Source organism: Chiroxiphia lanceolata, chromosome 1, assembly GCF_009829145.1.
Source record: "Chiroxiphia lanceolata isolate bChiLan1 chromosome 1, bChiLan1.pri, whole genome shotgun sequence".
NCBI lineage: Eukaryota > Metazoa > Chordata > Aves > Passeriformes > Pipridae > Chiroxiphia > Chiroxiphia lanceolata.
In genome coordinates, this window is record NC_045637.1 from 121,297,735 (window position 1) to 121,316,549 (window position 18,815).

The 18,815-nt window shown below is 39.1% G+C and overlaps 1 protein-coding gene across 2 annotated transcripts in view; it reads left to right on the plus strand.

Moving 5' to 3' along the window:
- Nucleotides 1-658: 658 nt before the first annotated feature.
- HIBADH (3-hydroxyisobutyrate dehydrogenase) overlaps nucleotides 659-18,815 on the plus strand; it is an 87,850-nt gene continuing 69,693 nt past the window's right edge. Inside the window, exons 1-4 of one of the 2 annotated variants that reach the window (XM_032700466.1) lie at nucleotides 659-783; nucleotides 8,983-9,143; nucleotides 13,997-14,106; nucleotides 16,559-16,680. In XM_032700466.1, the coding sequence (XP_032556357.1) occupies nucleotides 720-783; nucleotides 8,983-9,143; nucleotides 13,997-14,106; nucleotides 16,559-16,680 (457 nt within the window). In that variant the 5' untranslated portion in view covers nucleotides 659-719. Of the gene's footprint in view, nucleotides 784-6,987; nucleotides 7,393-8,982; nucleotides 9,144-13,996; nucleotides 14,107-16,558; nucleotides 16,681-18,815 lie in introns of those variants that run through there. The other variant, XM_032700474.1, reaches the window with a different exon arrangement.

Here is an 18,815-nt window from a genome sequence, read left to right on the forward strand (position 1 = left end):
GGCAATTGCTGAGTGATCTCTCCTTGTCCTTATCTCGACCTATTTTCTCCCCCCTGTCCAGCTGAGAGGGGCAGCGACAGAGCAGCTTTGGTGGGCGCCTGGCGCCCAGCCAGAGTAAACCCACCACCACGACGAAGCCAGTCAGAGACTCATAGAACGGTCTGAGTTGGAAGGGGACCTTGAACATCATCTAGTTCCAACGCCTAATAAGCGTCAAAACTTATTTGCCACCTGACTCGGCAAAACAGCGCAAGGCGGCTTTTTCCCTCGCCCCCAGGGTGCCGTCTCGCAGCAGAAGCCGTCTCTGCCAAAAACCTGGCGCTCCGTTCGTCTCCCCCTTCAGCCAAACGTGCCTCCCGGCGGTGAAGCAGGAAGAGGAAGGCGCAGCGGGCAGGCGCGGACAAGAAGCAGAGCTGTAAGAAAAGAACACCCTCCCGGCGGGAGCCGCCGGCAGCGGGATCCCATGTCCCAACACCCCAATGAGATGACCCCGCGCCGGCCCGGCCCCCGCCCCGCCCCCTCCGCGCTCTGGGCCCGTCCGTCACGGGCCGCTGGGCGGGGCCGGCCGCCCGCGGGGAGGACGCCTCGCGCTCCCATTGGCTGGGCCCCGGCGAGGGGCGGCTGTGGTTGGCTGCGGCGGCTGCCGCTCGCGGCGCGCGGGTGGTGGAGGCGGCGGGGAAGGCGGCGGCGGCCGGAGGTCGCTCGGGCGGGGGCGCAGCATGGCCGCGGCGGTGGTCCGCGGGAGACCTGCGGGCTGGTGGCGCTGGCACCGCCGGGTGATGGGTAAGGACCTGCCCCAACCCTCGGCTCCAGCGGTCCCGCTCTGCCGGCCGGGCGGGGAAAGGCTGGGCCTCTCCCGGTGCTTGGCCAGGGAGCGCAGCTGCTGCGCTGCCCTTGGCGGCCGCGGGCCCTCCGAGCGCGGCGGGCCCGGTGCAGCTCCCCAGCCGCATCGCCGTGTGGCGTCCCCGGTGAGGGACCCCCCAGGGGTCACGGCTGGCGCGGGACGCTCCCGCTGCCGCGTTACTTGGGGCCGCCGCGGAGCTTCGGAGTGGCTTGACTTAATAGATGTTTTCAGTCATTTGCTTAAAATAGCGTGCCTGGAAATCATCAGAGCCCACAAATGCTTCCTGTGGCACCAGTGACATGTTTGTTGTTACGTGGGTTTGAGCTGTTCAGCCCTCTCGGTCATTGCATCCGAGGCGTAGTTTCCTTAAACTGAAGGTAAATCCAGCGGCACTTGCTCCCGTGTCAGCTCCGCAGGCACTGATCCTCCCCTGTGGTTGGTTCATGGGCAGTGGAAGGAGCAAACACTGTAGATGTCCTCTTGGTGCAAGTGAAGGAAGACTGTATTTGCAGAGCTGAACCTAGACCTTTTCTGAATCCAACTATTTCCAAGCAATTTAATTGCTGAAGTAAATGGTTAAAAATAAACCTTCAGTAGTTTTTTCAGTGTCATTTTGATAGGTATCTGTTGCTATTGTATGTCAGGCTCACATAGGTGAAGGTGTTTCAAGCAGCAAAATGAAAGAAGTAGATTCTTTTAAATGGTATATGGTTCTGAAATCTTGACACTTAACAAAGTGTTTCAGGAATCACTCAATTACTTTTAAGTAAGCAACTTTAAAAAATTTAAACTGATGAATGGAAAGCATTTGATGCTTAAGTTTGGCATTAGCTTTCAGTGCTATTTTTGTTTCTCTCTCTCTTTTACAGTAATGCATTATTTTTTTATAGTTGCAGCTGTGGTGTAATAGCTAAGGTGCAGCAGGCATATTGGTCATGTGCAAGTAGTGTTAAATACAGGACACCTGTTTGTGTATTTAGCACCTTTTGTGATACCACAATTGAAAGCAGTAGCTTTCAAGGTGTTTTGAACTTTCTGTGCATGGTAGCTGTAAGATATTTCTGTAGGAGCTTTGAAATACACTGTCTTGGTCAATATTTCAATGGTCATGTTTAATATAGAGCAGATGGTGGGGATCTTGTTTCTTGGTGGTGAGCATAAGTGTGAAAAGCAACCCTAGACTGGCCCTTAAAGTTGAAAAATACACTTTGTCTTTGCCATAAGACCTGAGCAAGAAACTGTGACTAAGTCTAAGGAGAAATTGTGACTCTCCCAAGAAACTTCCATAGAACAGAATTTCACCCACAGAGTTTAAGATCTGACTTACTTCGTCAGTAGTGACTGTGCTGAAAGTACTCTTGACTCTGAGAAGTGTTTATGGGATGAAGGTCTAAGCATTAAGCCTTCTTTACTGCTAAGCTCTACTGCTTAGTTATATGTCAAGGTTTTCCCATCTCTAATGCGTTTATTAGGTTTGCCATCCTTTTCTTTCATTTTAATTAGTCTGAATGTTGTCTTTTGAGTAGTGATTTCATCAACTGTCCTTCTGAGTGAAAACACCTCCTAGTGAAGGAATTCTGCCAGCTCTGAGAGCTGTCACACTGCAGCTTGGTTAGTGAGTGGGTTGTCTTCATTCTCTTGTTGAACGTTCCTTGGTTACTTGGTCAGTCGCTCTTTGCAGCTGGTGCAGACTATGATGGATTGTTCCTTCTGTATGTTTGTTCCAGAGACTGTTAAATTATCTAGGAGGAAAATAAAAAGCTGAGGGCAGATTTTAGAGGAGCATCTTGGATATGTATTTGTATTAGCAAGTTGGATAGAGACTATGTGGTCTTGTGATCTGCCCCTGGCAGACTCTGACAAAGGTGCTTCGTGGAGGGGGTTTCTATGATCTTACTTTAAAATATGTTTTTGACTGACATGGAATCCCCTTCCTGAGGACTGCTAGGGGGGATGAAGAGGATGTTAATGAATTATAGTGTCTGAGAAAGGAAGATTTTATGGTGAATGAAGATTCATCAGCTGAGGGAGCTGCTCATCAAAGAAGACAGGACCCTACTAGAGAACGAAAACATCCTGACAAGTAGTTTTGGATGAGTGGTAGGGACCCATTCAGTTAGTAGTTAAATAGTACTTTTGCTGATGCAGGAGCTGTGTTTGAACTGTTGAATGACTTCATGCTCTGGTGCAAAAGAACGTTGATTACTAAGCAAGGATTATGACAGAAAGACCTACTGCTCCAAAGTCCAGCACATTACTTAATTAAAGGATCAAGTGTACACTTGATATTCTTTTTAGGTGAAAAGTACTTACTATAACGTTTTCTGTTTAATGTATTAGCAAACATTTAGTGAAGTATAGCTACAGATAAGAAAAATGAGGTAAGAAGACTCTGACTGTTACAAGATATCATGTCTGGTTTTGATCAGTAGACCTTTACAGAGACAAGAAAAAGCAAGTGGGATGTTTCAATGTAGAGCTGGCCAAATTTAGAGTATTATAATCTTCTTAAATTATTATTTTGGCAGAGTGCAATTCTCAAAATCATTGCATAACCTTTAAAAGCCAGTGATCCCGGAGCAAATTAAATTGGCAAAGCTTCTAGGAGCAGAAAGATTCTACCTATGTGCACCTGGCCTCTCTAACTTCTATGTTTCTTTATCTAGTTTCCTCCAGGATCTGGTTCAGTAGAGGTTTTATGAGTTTCCATAGAGAAGTCTACACAAGACACAGAAGCTCTCTCTGATCCTTTATTTCAAAGCAGGAAGCAGAAAAGCAGTGGTGTTTTCTGTTGTGCTTGTACCAGAACTTCAGATGCTAAAACAGTGGGAAAATCTTTCATTTAGTGGCTCATATTGTCATCATGTTTCCATCTCCTTGTCAAGTGACTTCATATGTACTTTCTCATAAAGCCCCAAGCATAACCAGCAACTTCATAGTTGAGCTTCCTCTGGGCATCTTCCCCTGATCCTGTTAAAGCTCACCTACTAGGTTGGAAAAGAGGTCAAGTTTCACTGATCCAGAGAGATTAGGAATATTAATATGAACCGCAACTGCTCTGATTAGGTAATTCTTATGGGACAGGACAGTGTGGGCTATTACCTCTTGTGCCATTTGGTGAACATGATTCAAAATAGATTTTATAAGGCCAAGAATTAAGTAATATAGTTGAAATTACATTTTGAAAGTTACTTGTTTCTCAGTCCTGTTCTTGGCCAGTTAGGCTGTTCTTTCTCTCAGAGTACAAGTATATTGGACCTTTTCCAGCTCTGCTGTCTGTGGTCCTACCCGGCTATTAGTTCCTTTTTGTTTGAATACAAAGAGATGTCCTCAGTACTGCATATTATAGTGTTTGTGCAGTCTAGTATTTGCAGTGAAATCAGGGTACCTCTGGAGCTGGAATTCTTTCTTGAAACTGTAAGAGTCATTACTTTGGGAGATAATGTGAAACGAAATGTAAACATCTGAAATTATCTAAACTTGTAACTGTCATAGTTCAGGTTAAAAATAAAATTGCTTTCAATATCTTTGTGTAGAATCTTGAAAAGACAAGTTTTAGGTCATTGACAGACCACGTATTCTAAGGAGAGGATTGCAATCTGTGCATTTCTGAAGTTAAACTGTTCTATTTTGTTCAAGAAAAAACATTTGTAGACTCAAACTCTTGCTGATTTTTAAAAATAATTTTATAATAATTTAAAATAATTTTTAATTTAAAAAAATTAAGGTAAAATTAAAGTTCTGAAATTGCAGATTAGATCAGGTGTTTCTATTATAGGCTGACTTTTCAAAGCAAAACATTTTTATCTATATTATCTGTAAGCCCCAGTTGTGGTGAGAGGGTCATAATTGGTCTTCCTCATCAATGAAGTCTTCATAGGCATGGGGCTCTGCAAACACATATTCTCTCAAGAGAATAATGAAGAATCTCCTGGGAAAAGCCCAAATTCTTTGGATTCAGTGTAGCTTTAGCTGGTTTTGCTCATAATTAACTTGACCTATAGAGTAACCTATATTGCTGGTTCTGTTCCCAGTGAAGGAGAATTAGTTGCACATGGTATCAGTGATTGTTTTAAAAGTAGATTCTATTGCTCCTACTTCTGATGTTCTGCCCTCTGTTAGAATTTAAATGTGGACTGGGCGTTTTTCCAGCCATATGATTGCAGCAGGTTATTGTAGATTTTATGGTTGAAGTAAAATAGACTCAATACCACAGGGACAGTTTCTGCAAATGCTTATACAGTTGATGAGATTAGTTAAGCATACGTGTATGTGGGTTTGCAGAATATCAATCTTTACATGTTTGAATTATACAATTATTTCAAAACTGGGCTTGTGCCATGTATTAAATACTGAAAAGTATCTAGATATTCAAGCTGGACATCACTTTCTGTGAAAGCACCTGTGGAGACTTGTCTAATATGAAAATGTGAAAAATATTGTCTTCTAAAACATCCTGTGTTTGGCAAAGCCCCACTGTCTTAAGTAGTCATTAAAAAAATGTGCCACGATTCTAAAGGCAGTTGATTCAGGTGTACTTGAAATCAGCTCTGTTAGGTCTGTGAGCCAATTTCATCAGTGCTTTAAAGCAGTTTTCCTGGGATTGAGTGCCTGGGGATCTGGAGATTTTTCAAAGCTGTTAATCAAACTATGTAATTTTAAAGTGGCTAATTTAACACTGGGCTGTGAAGAGTTAAACCAAACTAAGAAGTCAGAAAGTGACTGGGAAATTGAAGTACTTCTCTAACATTTACTTCTCTCCCAATTCCTGTGGATTTTAATATATTGTAGTTAACCCATAACAGAAACTAAGACAAGAGAAAATCAACAGAGACAGACAAAAGGGGAAATAATAGAATACAATGACACAAAACTATTAGTACCAGTCAGGATATGTCACCTCATATCCCAGCCTAACTGGGATGTTACCATGCCTGGGGATATTGCAAAATGACGATTTTTAGAGGAGGCCTTATAGTAGAAGAATGCATTAATTTCATGGATATTTACCTTAGAGACATAATAGAAATGCATGTTGGCAATAAAGCCTGTCACTACAGTCCGATTACCAGTTGATGTCTTAATATTTAGATGTGATGATAGCCATGAAAAGTCATCAAGGCAAAGCAGTCTTATGTGACGTGGTAGAGAAAAGGCAGGCAGGATGCAGAGAAGGAGTGACAGAAAGTGGCATGGGCAAAATGTCTTTCTCAATTCCCAACATTTCCATGAAGATCAAGGCAAGATTATGACTGTTGAGGCAAGTGACCAGGTTGTGAAGTAGCTGAGATCTCAGATATGACAAGGGATGAATCAGTGAGATTTAAGCAGATTGTGGATGGCTCATCTAGGCTGTGAGTGACAGACATCACTGCTGGTGTCAGCACTGATAACAAAAAAAAAATTTTCTGAAGATGTTTAGTTTGAGGTGATGGTTAGATGTCCATGAGGTGGTGTGAGAAAAGAAGAGATCAGGATAAAGGTGAAGAGTGTACAACAATGAGGCTAGATTTGGTAGCCAGATTTATTCCTCTGGTGAGGTCACTGGGAATTCACAGAAATGAAGAAAACTGAAGTTTGGGAGCAAGGCTGTCTTTAAAGCTAGATCAGATTGCTCGGGGTGTTCCAAGGTTGCTCCAAGGATGGAAGTTCCACAGCTTCTCTATACTACCTGTTCCAGAGCAGAACCTTTTTCCACACGAGAGATACTTTTCTGATTTCTAAACAGAATTTCCTGTGTTGCAACTTTTGGCCTTTGCCCCGTGTCCTATTGTTGTGCATATCTGTGAAGAATCTGGCTTCATTTGCTCTGTAACTCTTCTTCCCTCCCACTCCATGGTGGCAGAAAACTGCAGTTAGCCTTTGCTTCTCCAAGCTCAACCAAGACAGTTCCGTCAGCTGCTGCTCATAGGCCATATTCTCCAACTCGTCAGTCATGTTACTTGATGTTTGCTGGATTGTCTGCAATTTGACCACATCTCTTATGTATTGTGCTGTTAGAGAGGAATCACTAGTTTCTTTGACTTCTTGGATATGCTCTTGCTAATGGAGGGCAGAATGTCATTAACCTTTTCCTGCGAGGATGCACTACTGACTCATGCTCAATTTCCACAGGTTCTGCAGAGCTGCCAGCTGTCTAAGCCAGTCCTCAGTCTGCAGTGACATCTCCTGCCCCAAGCAGAGGACATGTATTTGTCTTCGTTGAACTGCTTGAGGCCCATTTCTCCAGTCTTTCTGAATGGTAGCCTTGCCCTGCAGTTTTTCAGCCATTCCCCTCAGTTTGGTGTCACACATGATGTTGCTGAGGGTGCTAATGTTCTATCATCAATCATTGATGACATTTTTAAACAGCACCAATATTGACCCATGAGGTACATTACGTGTAGCTGGTTGTTGATAGTCTTTGAACCACTGATCACTGTTGTTTAAGCCCAACAGTCCAGACAGTATTTCTTCCTTCAGGCAGTCTTGCAGTCAAGTCCATACTTTCCTCATTTGGCTACTGGGATATGAGAGGAAGCTGTTCTGAGAGCTTTGCTGAAGTCAAGGTAAATAAGATCCACTGGTATTAAGGGCTAGAGAAAGAAAGATGCTTAAAACTAGAGCTTGAACCTTCTTGGGAAGTGGGATGCTGTGGGCTAACAAAAGGTGCAGTTTTAGGTTAGTGTGAGGGACTGGGGAAGACTGTCTCAGAAACAATGAGAAGAAGACTCCAAGATGGTTACTATGGCTGATGATGCTGTTTTAGGCTCTTTGTTCCCTAGATTTGACATGTAGCAAGCACTTCTTCAAAAAGTGATGTGCTCTTTTCCTGACTTATCTCAGTTTTCACTAAGCATTTTCCCAGCGCAGATTTATTTTAAATAGTGCTACTTCTCTAGCTATGTAATTTCTGCAGGCATCTGTGGAAACTCAGAACAAAATTCTCTCAACAAACCTGATTTATTAAATGTGGCACTTTCAGAATAGTGCTGCAGATGAAAGAGCATGACCATTGCTGGCTAAGTAGGAGCTTAAAGTCAGAAAGACTTTAAAATGATTAATCAAGTGTTATTGGCCTAGAGAGGATTCTTTGCTAAGCATTGAGACCTCTTAGAGTCTCGATCCAGCTTAGGCACGTTTTCTGTATGTGCTCTTCAGAGTTACAGTAATTCTGTAGTTAGTTAACCTTGTTTCTAGCTGCTTAGTTGCCACACTTCAGTGTTTGTTCTGCTTAGCTTTTTCCTTTGTTGTAAAGGAGAAATTATTTTATGTAATTGGCAAAGAAATCTAGTCACTGTCCAATTGTGCTGCCTTTGGATTTAGAGTAATGAGATAGTGATTGCAGTAGACGAATGCCTGCAGTGCTGCTACTGTCCAGCATTTGATACTCACTAACTACTTGTAAAAGATAGCTCACTGAAACTGTGGTGCTTTCCACAAATTGTAGGTTATGCTTCATAGTTCTGTCTTGGTAGTATGGTAAATAGAATATAGAGGTTATACCTGCAAAGACTTCATGATTTTGTTTTTATACTATATTTTGTTCTAATTTTCAGTATTTGAATTGTGACTACATGGCTCAAAGGGTTTACCATGATTTAGTATGGAGGTTTTCGTCTTTAGGTTAGTGGCTTGTATCTGATGGGATCAGAAGAATCCAGTTATTTGTGAGGAAGTGCATGAAATAAAGTGGCAGCCTCGGTCCATTTCTAGAGAACAGGTGCTATATGTCAAGGCTGCAAGCGAAGTTGCAAATACAGAGTCTGTAAAATATATATAAAGTTGGATTTTCCATATCCAGTTTAGGATTTAGACACCTAATAAAATAGAGAGAATCCTGCGTATTTTAAGTCTGTGTTTGAGCTCTTCTCAGAGCTCAGCTTTATTACTATATCTTTTGAAACACCCACATTTTCCTAATTACAATAATTTTCTTTGATATGTAGAAAAATCATTCTGGGGTTGTATTTGTGGGCCAATGTGAACTATAATTTACGGTTTAAACTGTGTAGAATAGGATTCACATTTCCACTTTTTTTTTAAGCATAAAGCTGTTTAAATCACTGAAACCAGATTTCATGGTAGGTTTTATTACGTTATTGTTGCGCATTACTCTGAAATAGAAATATAATGATCTTTATTTTTTTTGAAATCAGTGTGTTCTAGGACTATGGCTTCCAAAACCCCAGTTGGATTCGTTGGGCTGGGTAACATGGGAAATCCAATGGCAAAAAACCTGGTGAAACATGGATATCCGGTTATTGCATATGATGTGTTCCCAGAAGCTTGCAAAGAATTTCAAGACTTGGGTGCTCAGGTATAGTAATAAACTTCCTTTATTCCTACAATAGCTGTGTTGAATGATTCTTGCATGCAATGCAACTAAATCATCTGCATTTGTTTTCTTGATTAAGATCACAGTCAGAACTAAAACAGCACAATGAATACAATGTGAATCTGTAAGGTTTCAGTTGGAGCAAAGATATGATTCTAACCTAAGTAATTTTCCTGTTGTTAGCCAGAATTGCTACTTTGTCGAACTTATCTGGCTCTTTTTTCCCCTCCCGTTTTTATGAGAGTAGCTTGATGGCCTGTTCTTTCACCTCCTCCTTTCTCCTACTTCCTTCTCCCCCAGGTCTAGATGGCCAGTGGGCTGCTTTTCATCTGGTTCCTACTTTGACCTTTTCAGGTTAAATGACCCTAGTTAAAAGTTCCTGCTGGCATAGCTATAAGGGTTATAGGGACATATGAGCTTTCCTGCTGCGTCAAGGTGCAGTCCTCAGGGGCAGGGGAAAAATTTAATTATTTCAGTGCTTATTCTCTTGGAGATGAGGAAGGATACGGTGAGAGAAGAGGAAGGAATGAAAAGGAAAAAGGAGGGAAGGAATTGATTACATTAAGGAGGTTTACCTTCCTGCCGTATACCCCGAAAAATCTTGGCCCTTTTCCAGCTAGTCCTATGCCTTTTATTGATCTGTTAATACTCCTGGAACCCCATTCAGTCTCTGAGGTGGCTGGGTTATTTCTAAGTGTCTGAAAGACCTTTGAGTTGTTTTGACATACTTCAAAGCTGTAACAGTTTAGACAGTTGTGGGCAGATGGGTAGGTGCATAAAACACTGGAACAAAAGAACATACTCAAGTAAGGAGTGCAATGCAAAAATAATACTCTGATGTAACAGTATAAAGGATAGGAGGGAATTTTCCAGGAGTGGCAAGGAAATTGTAGGTAGATCTAGATAGAGGAGCTGTGTACCTTGAAAGTCTAAACTGCTGGAGCTAATTGCAGCTGTTTTAAATAATGTGGTAACATCAAGATTCATGAAAGATAAAATGATAAAGCGCACCCGTTAGTAATTAATTTCAGCTCCCCTTGAATAATTACAGAATCTTGGCCTTAAGTGGGAAAGTAAGATTTTCAACTTCTTTTCCTAGCTCTTGTTTTTATTTTGTTAAAGCAGCCGAGACCCTCAGGCATGAAACAGACCTGTCTTTGAATAAGAGACTGGGCAAATGGGAGTCTGTTTTGAACAACTGGTTGTATTTTTAATTCGTATTCTGCAGTAGGATCTCTTTGCTGTGGCTGCCCATTTTGCTAGCTTTTTGCCCTTGTAATGGAATCCTTGGCATTCGCTGCAAGACTTAACATGTGATAATAAAGGTGAACTATAATGCTTTTAAAAATAAAGTCAAAAGTATGTTTTAAGATTGTAAATCACTAAGAGAATACATGGGTAGGCTTAAATACAAATAAAACACACTTCAGGAAAATTATGTGAGCGTAGCTTTCTCTTCTTGATCTATAGGTGTAAATCCTACCCCAACACTTTTTTCAGGAGTTGAAAGCTTGTGGGTCCATGGGGCCTTGTAGAAACTGCTGTAGAAGGAACATTGGGCTCTAAGGGCTGCTTTCTCTTTGGTCTGGCTGATAGGGTAAAATCATCAGGAGTGTTACAGAGGTGAAATGACCCCAAGAGACCGTAAATCTAGCCATTGTTTAAGGCCAGTGCTGCTACCAAGGTATATGGAGGATGAGGGATGTTGGACCATTAATCTGCGTAATCTGTGACTCTCCTTTCTTTAGCCTCTGAATTAAAGAACTGGGAGGTAGCATATATGAATAGTAAGAGGAAAACTGGCTCAGCTGGAGCATATGGAACCACTTGGGAGAAAGCTGGAAGGCTAAAAACAAGGGAAAATACTGAACAAGACTGTGAGCAAGTAGGCTGCCTCTACACTCTACTTACTGTCTTTCCCCTTCGTCATATTTAACATACTTATCAATTTTTTTTCCACACAGTGGAGTAACTGTGTCACACACACTGTGTTACTTTACTTCAGTTTACATGTCTTTGAATCTTATCTCAGATTTAGAAGATTGAGAGTGTTAGTTACTGAAGTCATCTGGTGCATAAAGCATCATAAAAACAGAGCTTTCTTCAGTGTACAGTAATAATGGCATTTTAGGCTAACAGAATTATTAATTGACTTACCGCAAAAATAAATAAAAAATAGGGAAGCAGCTTGGAACAAATATAAGCAGATGCACATATTGAAGGGCAAAACCAATGACCAGTATGAAGAAAAGTTTCCCCTATCCAGTTGCATACTGAAAAAGTTTGGTTGAACTAAGCAAACAAGTATCCGAACATGTACAGAACTCCGTGGGCTGCTACTCTGAGACAGTATGGTCTGTGTTGGTAATGAACAATTAGTATTTGGTATATTTTTTAAAGTTATGCCCATTCTTAATGATTTTGAATGCTTAATGCTTTGCAATAGCTTTCAAATCATTCAGATTTATTTCTGAGACAGGAAGTCCCAAATAAAATAAAAGTTTTGTATGCTGCTTACTGAACCAGGTAGGTAGATTTCCTCAGAAAATATAATTCATATTTGTTAACAGTATCAAAAAGCTAAGAGTGGCAATTCCCACTTTTAATTCCCACTTTGTTTTGCTACTTACTTCAAGGTAGCAGAAAGATTTTTCTTTATATGGTTGTGGAAGTACTGTCCTAATCTGTATGCATTTTTAATCTCATTTGCTTCATATAAAAGGCATGTTAGTATTTTGAAAGACATGGATGGAATAAATTAATTTCTGTGTAGGTGACTACTGACTATGTCTATGTATCTGTGTTCCTTAAGAACTGTTTAAAACTGTAATCAAAACCCAGCTATATTCTAACCCAGCTATATTCTATCTATGTAGCCAGGTAGAAATTTGAGACTGATGTAGTTTTTCAGTTGTGTGCCCAATATAATATGTTTTTCAACTTCTGGTTGAAAGATGCAAATGGGCCACTGAGTCTTCAGCTGATAACTTGCAAACCCCTAAGAATACTGGACATAATAGTTTCAAATAAGAAGGCATATATAAATTCAGGTTCCAGTTGCACAGCCTCTCTCCTCCTCTAATAATACACATTGGGACTGAACTGAACCAGAGATACTTGAAACTAAAGACAAAGGTGTCATGCTCCTATATAAAGAGATAGGCACTCCAGTCTCCAGGGAGTCAAGTCATAAAATTAACTAATCAAATAGAAAAGCTTTGCTCTTATAATTGGCTCATTTATTCCTCCTAACCTTTGTTCTTTGGACTAAAACATGTTTCCTTTTTCAACTGTGTGGTATATCACATATTTTGTGCAGTATTAACTTAGTCTTTACAAAATCTGGGTGTTCCTAAGTCCCATCTATGCCAGTTTCTGTACTTTTTTTTTTCCCAAGAGCTTTGTTCAGTGACTATATACAGTCTTCCCTTCTTTTACTTATAAATACAAATCAAGAAGTTTCTCATGCTGTATCCCAGAAATCCTTATTCAACATTTCTTATAAATGTGTATATAACATGCTTTCTTTGATTCTGAGACCTTATAAATGTAGTGTATATAAAAAGAGAATATATTTACATTAGGATCTTTACTGTCAAAACTAACAAAAATTATAACAAATACTTGTATTTATAAAAAGGTAGGGAATGGTGAAATAGGCTCAACGATTTGTTGATTTGTCTGCACTATGGAAAGTCTCCATAATTTCAGGTACCTGTTCAACTGCAATTTCTTTATTCCTAGAGTCATGTGATATGGAAATTCTAATTTATTCACATTAAGAAGTGCATGTAAAATTTTAAGACATTTCTAAAGGTTAAAAACTCAAGGCATATAACATATGTAGCAGAACAGATCATTGAGATACTAAGGTTGCTTCTCATCATTCAACAACAATTGCTGGAAAATAAATACTAGAAGTCCTATTCACAAACAAAATCTACTTTCTGCTCATCTTGTTTCCTACCTAGAACTTTCTGTAAAACTACCTGAATGACTGAAATCAGATTTGATCCTTATGGGCTAAAGATAAAAGAATTAGCTGTATTTTTTGTTGCTGTTTTCCCTTATCTATGAATGTATTAACAATGCATTTTTTAAAGAATTATTTCAAACCAGCACTGGACAAAAGTTGTAGTGGTAAATGCCTTCTGAGTGCAACTCAGCTTTAGCTGTCAATATTTCTCTGAAAGTGATCTGGGAAAGGTAATATACCTTTAAAGTTTGGTATGTTTATTTGGCAACAAATACCTAATACTATATTTTGAAAATTGTTCAGATCTTCTTTTGTGAAGAATACTTGAGCTGATAATTTTCCTTTTAAAAAAATGCCAACTGTAATATCGAGAGAAACGGCAGTTAGTTTATCTGATTTTTTTTTTCTTAAGGTGAGCCTCAGAGATACATTAAATAATTTTTTTCTTTTTTCCTCAGTCTTCCTCTCTTCCAATATCATATATAAGATAGGAAAAAAGTGGGATTTCTGTGATCCTTCATATTTTCCTCCTTAGAAACATTGCAGAGCAATATTTTGTATAGATGCATGGTTTTTAAGGAATTGAAGATTCATGAATAGGTTGATGGGATGCAAGCATCCCCCTTGGCAGATGTGGAGGAACTTCCATGATAGCAAATCCTTTTCATTTTTATTTTTTTATTTTTCTATTCCTGGATACAATTAACTAACATTTTCATTAGGAGAGCAATTTTTCTAGTGTTTTAATTTTTTGCCTAGCTAAGTTGTGACGGATGAATACTAAAAACATTCAACAAACATGTCTGACATCTCTGTTTCAGGAAGTGTAAGCTTATATATTTTTTTTTTGCTTTAAAAGGTAACAGAATCCCCAGCAGATGTAGCAGAACGAGCAGACAGAATTATTACCATGCTGCCTTCTAGTCCCAACGTGAGAGAAGTTTACACAGGAGCAAATGGAATTCTAAAGTAAGAATTTTTTGTAGTTTAGAGAATTCCCACTCCTACTTAAGGCTGTATCATGTTGTTTTTCAGATGATCCCTGTTGCTGTAACTCTTGCTGTGCCTTCAGGGCACTTAATTCAATGTTCTCTGTTCTGTCAATATTGATATTTCTAATTATATCAGTTCTCTTATACAGTGCTTGGTTCTGAATGGCTTTTGGCTGAAGTCTTAATTTTATTTTTAACATAATTTAACTGACTGTTATCTACCTTTCCACTTGCATGTTTCTTTTGCCCTAATGTAATGTACTACACACAGGTCTAACTAGAATATTTTCTAGCAATAATTATTTGCTCATTTTTTCTTTTACTTGAAATCCTATAAATTAAATGTTCTGAAGAGATGTCATTGTGTCTTATGGTATTAAAGTATATGAACGTAGAAAGCTGACAAGACTTTATATTGATTTTTACTCTTACTTGTCTGTTTATTACGGAAGAAAATAGCTAACAAGTTTGTTTAATGTGAAACAGTGGGTTTTAACTTCTGTGAAGGAGTTGCCACTAAACCTTAAATGCATAGTTTGCAGAAATCTATCGCTCAGAGTTTTTGTACTTGCCAAATAAAAAAATAAATAGTATTTAAAAGTCTGTTCTGGCCATGTGTGCATTACTCCTGGCAGGCTGACTAAGGTACTGGATAACTGAGGATCATGTAGCATCTTACAGCTATCAAGGTTAATAATGTAAAGGAAGAAGCATACAGAAGACAAAAGTACAGTAGATTGCCAAAAACTGGTGATGTCTTTTTAGGTACTGATTGTACAATATTAAGATGCATTGATAAGAAAATGAAGTGGAGGAGAGGGATTTCTGTTGTTGTTGCTATATAGGAATAATAGTTACTTCCTTCCCTGACTGGTCTGTAGTTTAATTCCTTACAAAGTAGGACTGAGCAGATCTAAGCATCCATACCTCAGACCCTTCAGGGAAGATGGGTAATTGGCTCAGTCCCACAAAGCCAGGCAAACAGCTGTGGGAGAACTATCCAGGATGACAGTGGTTTGACGAACAATTGGCAGTACTTACTGACATAGTACAGCCAGTTAATCTTTTAAGTACATAGATGTGGAAAATCCTGCAGGGAACAGAGGCTGTGGAAAGCAGTCCTATGCTACTGCAGTTTCTCAGCCTCTGTATTAAGAGAAGGAAGTGTAATTTGGCAGTAGTGGTTGTCTCTCTGAGTTACAGTCAAGGCCTGGTCCTCACTGACTGAATTGACTTTCTTAATTTTCTAAAGCTTTTTAAGCTTTACTGAAGAAAACATTGATACCATGAAGTGTTTAAGGGTTAACTTAGTCATCCCACTGTGTTACCAAGGAGCTTCCACTGCTCCTACTTCTGAGCACAAGGGGAGACAATGGAGTACTTTATCTGCACGCTGGTTTTCATTGCATATGTTCAAACTTTGTGCGGCAGGTGACACCTCCCATGAAAAATGACAAGTTTTATGTATGGAGCACTGTTTGAGTCTGGAGCTCCAGTGGGGTCTACAGCCGTATGTATATATTGAGAGACTATTTCCAGTGATCTAGGTAGTTCAGTGAAGTGAAAATCACTGTACTGCCAGCACCATGCAAGGTGCAGTGAAGCTCTTCATCTGTCGTGTAGCTTTAAATGGGCCACCATTTTATGACTGAAAAACTGTTTCGTTTGATTTCATGGTGAATGCTGGTCAAGTGGACTTGAAATCATGGTGTAATTCAATGGAAAGAGGGATAAAACAGCTACCTTCAACTTTTTTATTATGGAGGGCATTAAAAAAAATTTTTTCAATTTAAAAATTTAATTTTTTTTTTTTTTAATCACATATGCAACTTCCTCTGTTCTACAGTTCTTCTGCCCAAATTTACTAACTATCACTGGGAAAACAAGATTTTTCTCCATGCTTCACTTCAAATCTTCTGTAGGTTTTCGTGGTCTTAGTTATGATCTTTATGTGGAATAAATAGTAGCAATGATTAAAAGAATGAAATCAGACTGTTCTGCTAAGAACTTAAGATATGGTATATATAAAAAGAACCTTGTATTGTTATATATTAAATTTTAGGCTGAATCAACATTTAGGTCAGTTGCTTAGAATGCATCTTAGATGGTCTGTATATGATATACTGTTCAAACTTTTATGATGACAGGTTTTCCTTGTGCACCCTTTTGTGTAATTTTTTGTAATAGTGTTTAGGAGGAACATCCTTTTTTGTGTTCAGATATTATTAGGCTTTGAGTGATTCAAAACTGTGTGCTATACTTAATCTACAGTATAAATATTGAACAGGGTTTAAAACTTTGTTTCCCTGGGTACCACAAAGTGTCTATAAATTTATCATGTTGAGGAAAGCCAGTGCCGTGGTAATAATTACAGGTGTCCTGTGAAACAAATACTTAATAATAGCAACAACAAATCATTTTTATTTTAGGAAAGTGAAGAAAGGCTCATTGCTAATAGATTCCAGTACTATTGACCCAGCAGTTTCAAAAGAATTAGCCAAAGCTGTTGAAAAAATGGGAGCTGTTTTCATGGATGCCCCAGTTTCTGGAGGTAAGTCTTCATTAACAGTTTACCTCATATTGGACACGTTGTCTCTTTGTTTGCAGTCTCGGTCAGCAGTTTGTACCTTTGTTGCTACAAGTTGCTTTTCTTTGCTATATGTACAGTATTCTGGGGTTTTTTGTTGTTGTTTGATTACATTACAGAAACTTATTTTATGAATATTTTTGGTTTAGGAGTATGCTTTTGTGTAAGACCTGGAGAAACTGAGCTTTCTTAGGATCTGGTACAGGGGTCCTTTTAATTTAACTTGTTTCTTAAAGTTGCAGATATTCATATCTCTTCAGCCTCCATCTGTTTCTGTTATGGAAAAACTGTTTGGTCATCATTAAACAGTTTTGCTGCTTTTTCATTAATTAAAAAGGAGGGAATGAAGGGGGGAATATAGGATTTCTTAATCAGGAGAAAACAGCTTTCATCTGGTTTTATAACAGTTGAAGAATGTGGGTAGTGTTTGTCTATTCTTGAAAGTTGCTAGCTATTGATCTCCTGAGTAATTAATTTCTCATAAGAAATAATATAGATCAGGGAAGTCTTTCGTTTTGTGGACTGAGGAGAGCAGAAACATAAAGTCAATGTTTTGAAAACAAAACCATAGCTGATAGTTACTATTGTTGAATTCTTCTCTAAAAGACCTAGAATTAGAATGTGAGCGCACCCCCATTTATGTGGGAAAATCTTGGGGTTTTTACAATCCCCTCTAAAAATTAATCTAATTGGCATTGTGAGAATTCTTTATTTTCCTGATGAGTGTGGGTGAGGAGCAATAACTAGCCATCTTTTTAATTTTCAACTGAAAACTAAGGCAGGATTTGACTATGTACTAGAAGCCAAAATTTTCATCTAAGTTCTATTGTGAACAGAAAGTAGGAAGATCCACGTAGGCGATAGTGAAGAATATAATGGAGAAGACAAGATTCTTGCTTCCCAGCCAAAATATTAGTCCTGTTTTATAAAGTTAAATAACTTGTCAGCCTGGGAATAAAAACAGCAGAAAAAGTGTGTTGTGGGTGGATTATGTATCTATCTGATCCTTTTTTAAACAACTGCATGCCCTTCTGCTTTTCAGTTGGGCAATTCTGACATTATCTGTGTGGTTCTCTTCAGTCCCTTTCTGCCAGATATGTTGTTTACCTGAGGTAATTATTTACCTTTTAGAAATGTCTGTAATTTGTTTTTACCTGTAAGTTTTTGCTATAAGGCTGACTATGCTGTAACTACAAAGAAAAAAGTTTGATTCCTAAACAACGCTTGCTGTTTGGGGGAGTCTGTTCCTTGAGAAAATGTTAAGGCCAAGACAGAGTTAATATGATAACATATAGCTGACTAGTATGAATACAGATGACTTTCTTGGTTTTAATTTATCTGAATACAAATAACTTGGTGTTTAGTGTCAGTTACAGATTGAGTGATATTCTGAAGCAGAGGGAAAGAATCGAGACTTAGCTTTCTAGTACTTAATGTTTGTGAATGCCAAGGAGTACAAAGAAATGTGGAGAACTTAAAGGTTGGAAAAAACCTTTAATGTTATGCTTTGTTATTTCCATCTTTCAAGACCTAACACATCAAGTCTTTGGGGTATTTTTGTATGTCCTGACTGCATTGTTGGCTTTCAGACAAAACACTAAATGGAGAAGTATGCTGGACTGTCTAGAAATTGGCAGGCATTATTCTGTGGCGGTGAGGAGGAAGAGAAAGCAGCATGTGTGAACTGTCCCCTTTAGGTCTGTCTGTTTACTAGCTGTTATTGGCACACAACTCCACTTGTGTTTTTAGGTATTTGGGTGTTGCCTGATGGATGTTAATATTCATATGCGCTGTGAACAAGTTATTTCACAAACTGAATAATATTTTGGAAATTTCTTGGTCTAGAAACCTTAGTGAGAACTAGCGGTGATTTTAATCCTGTCCTGTCATTGCAAATGAAGAATCTTTGTGCATAGCATTAGGGCCAGATTTTAGTGGCCTGTTTGCAGCTTTACCCCTAAGGGATTCTTTCCCTTGATCTTTTTCAGATGGGCCTGCGTGCCAGCATAGTAGTGCTTTCTTCTTCCGTGGCCTACAGCATTTACTTGCAGCTTACAGTCAGGACCCATTAAGTGGAAGTTGATGCACCAAGTTACTAT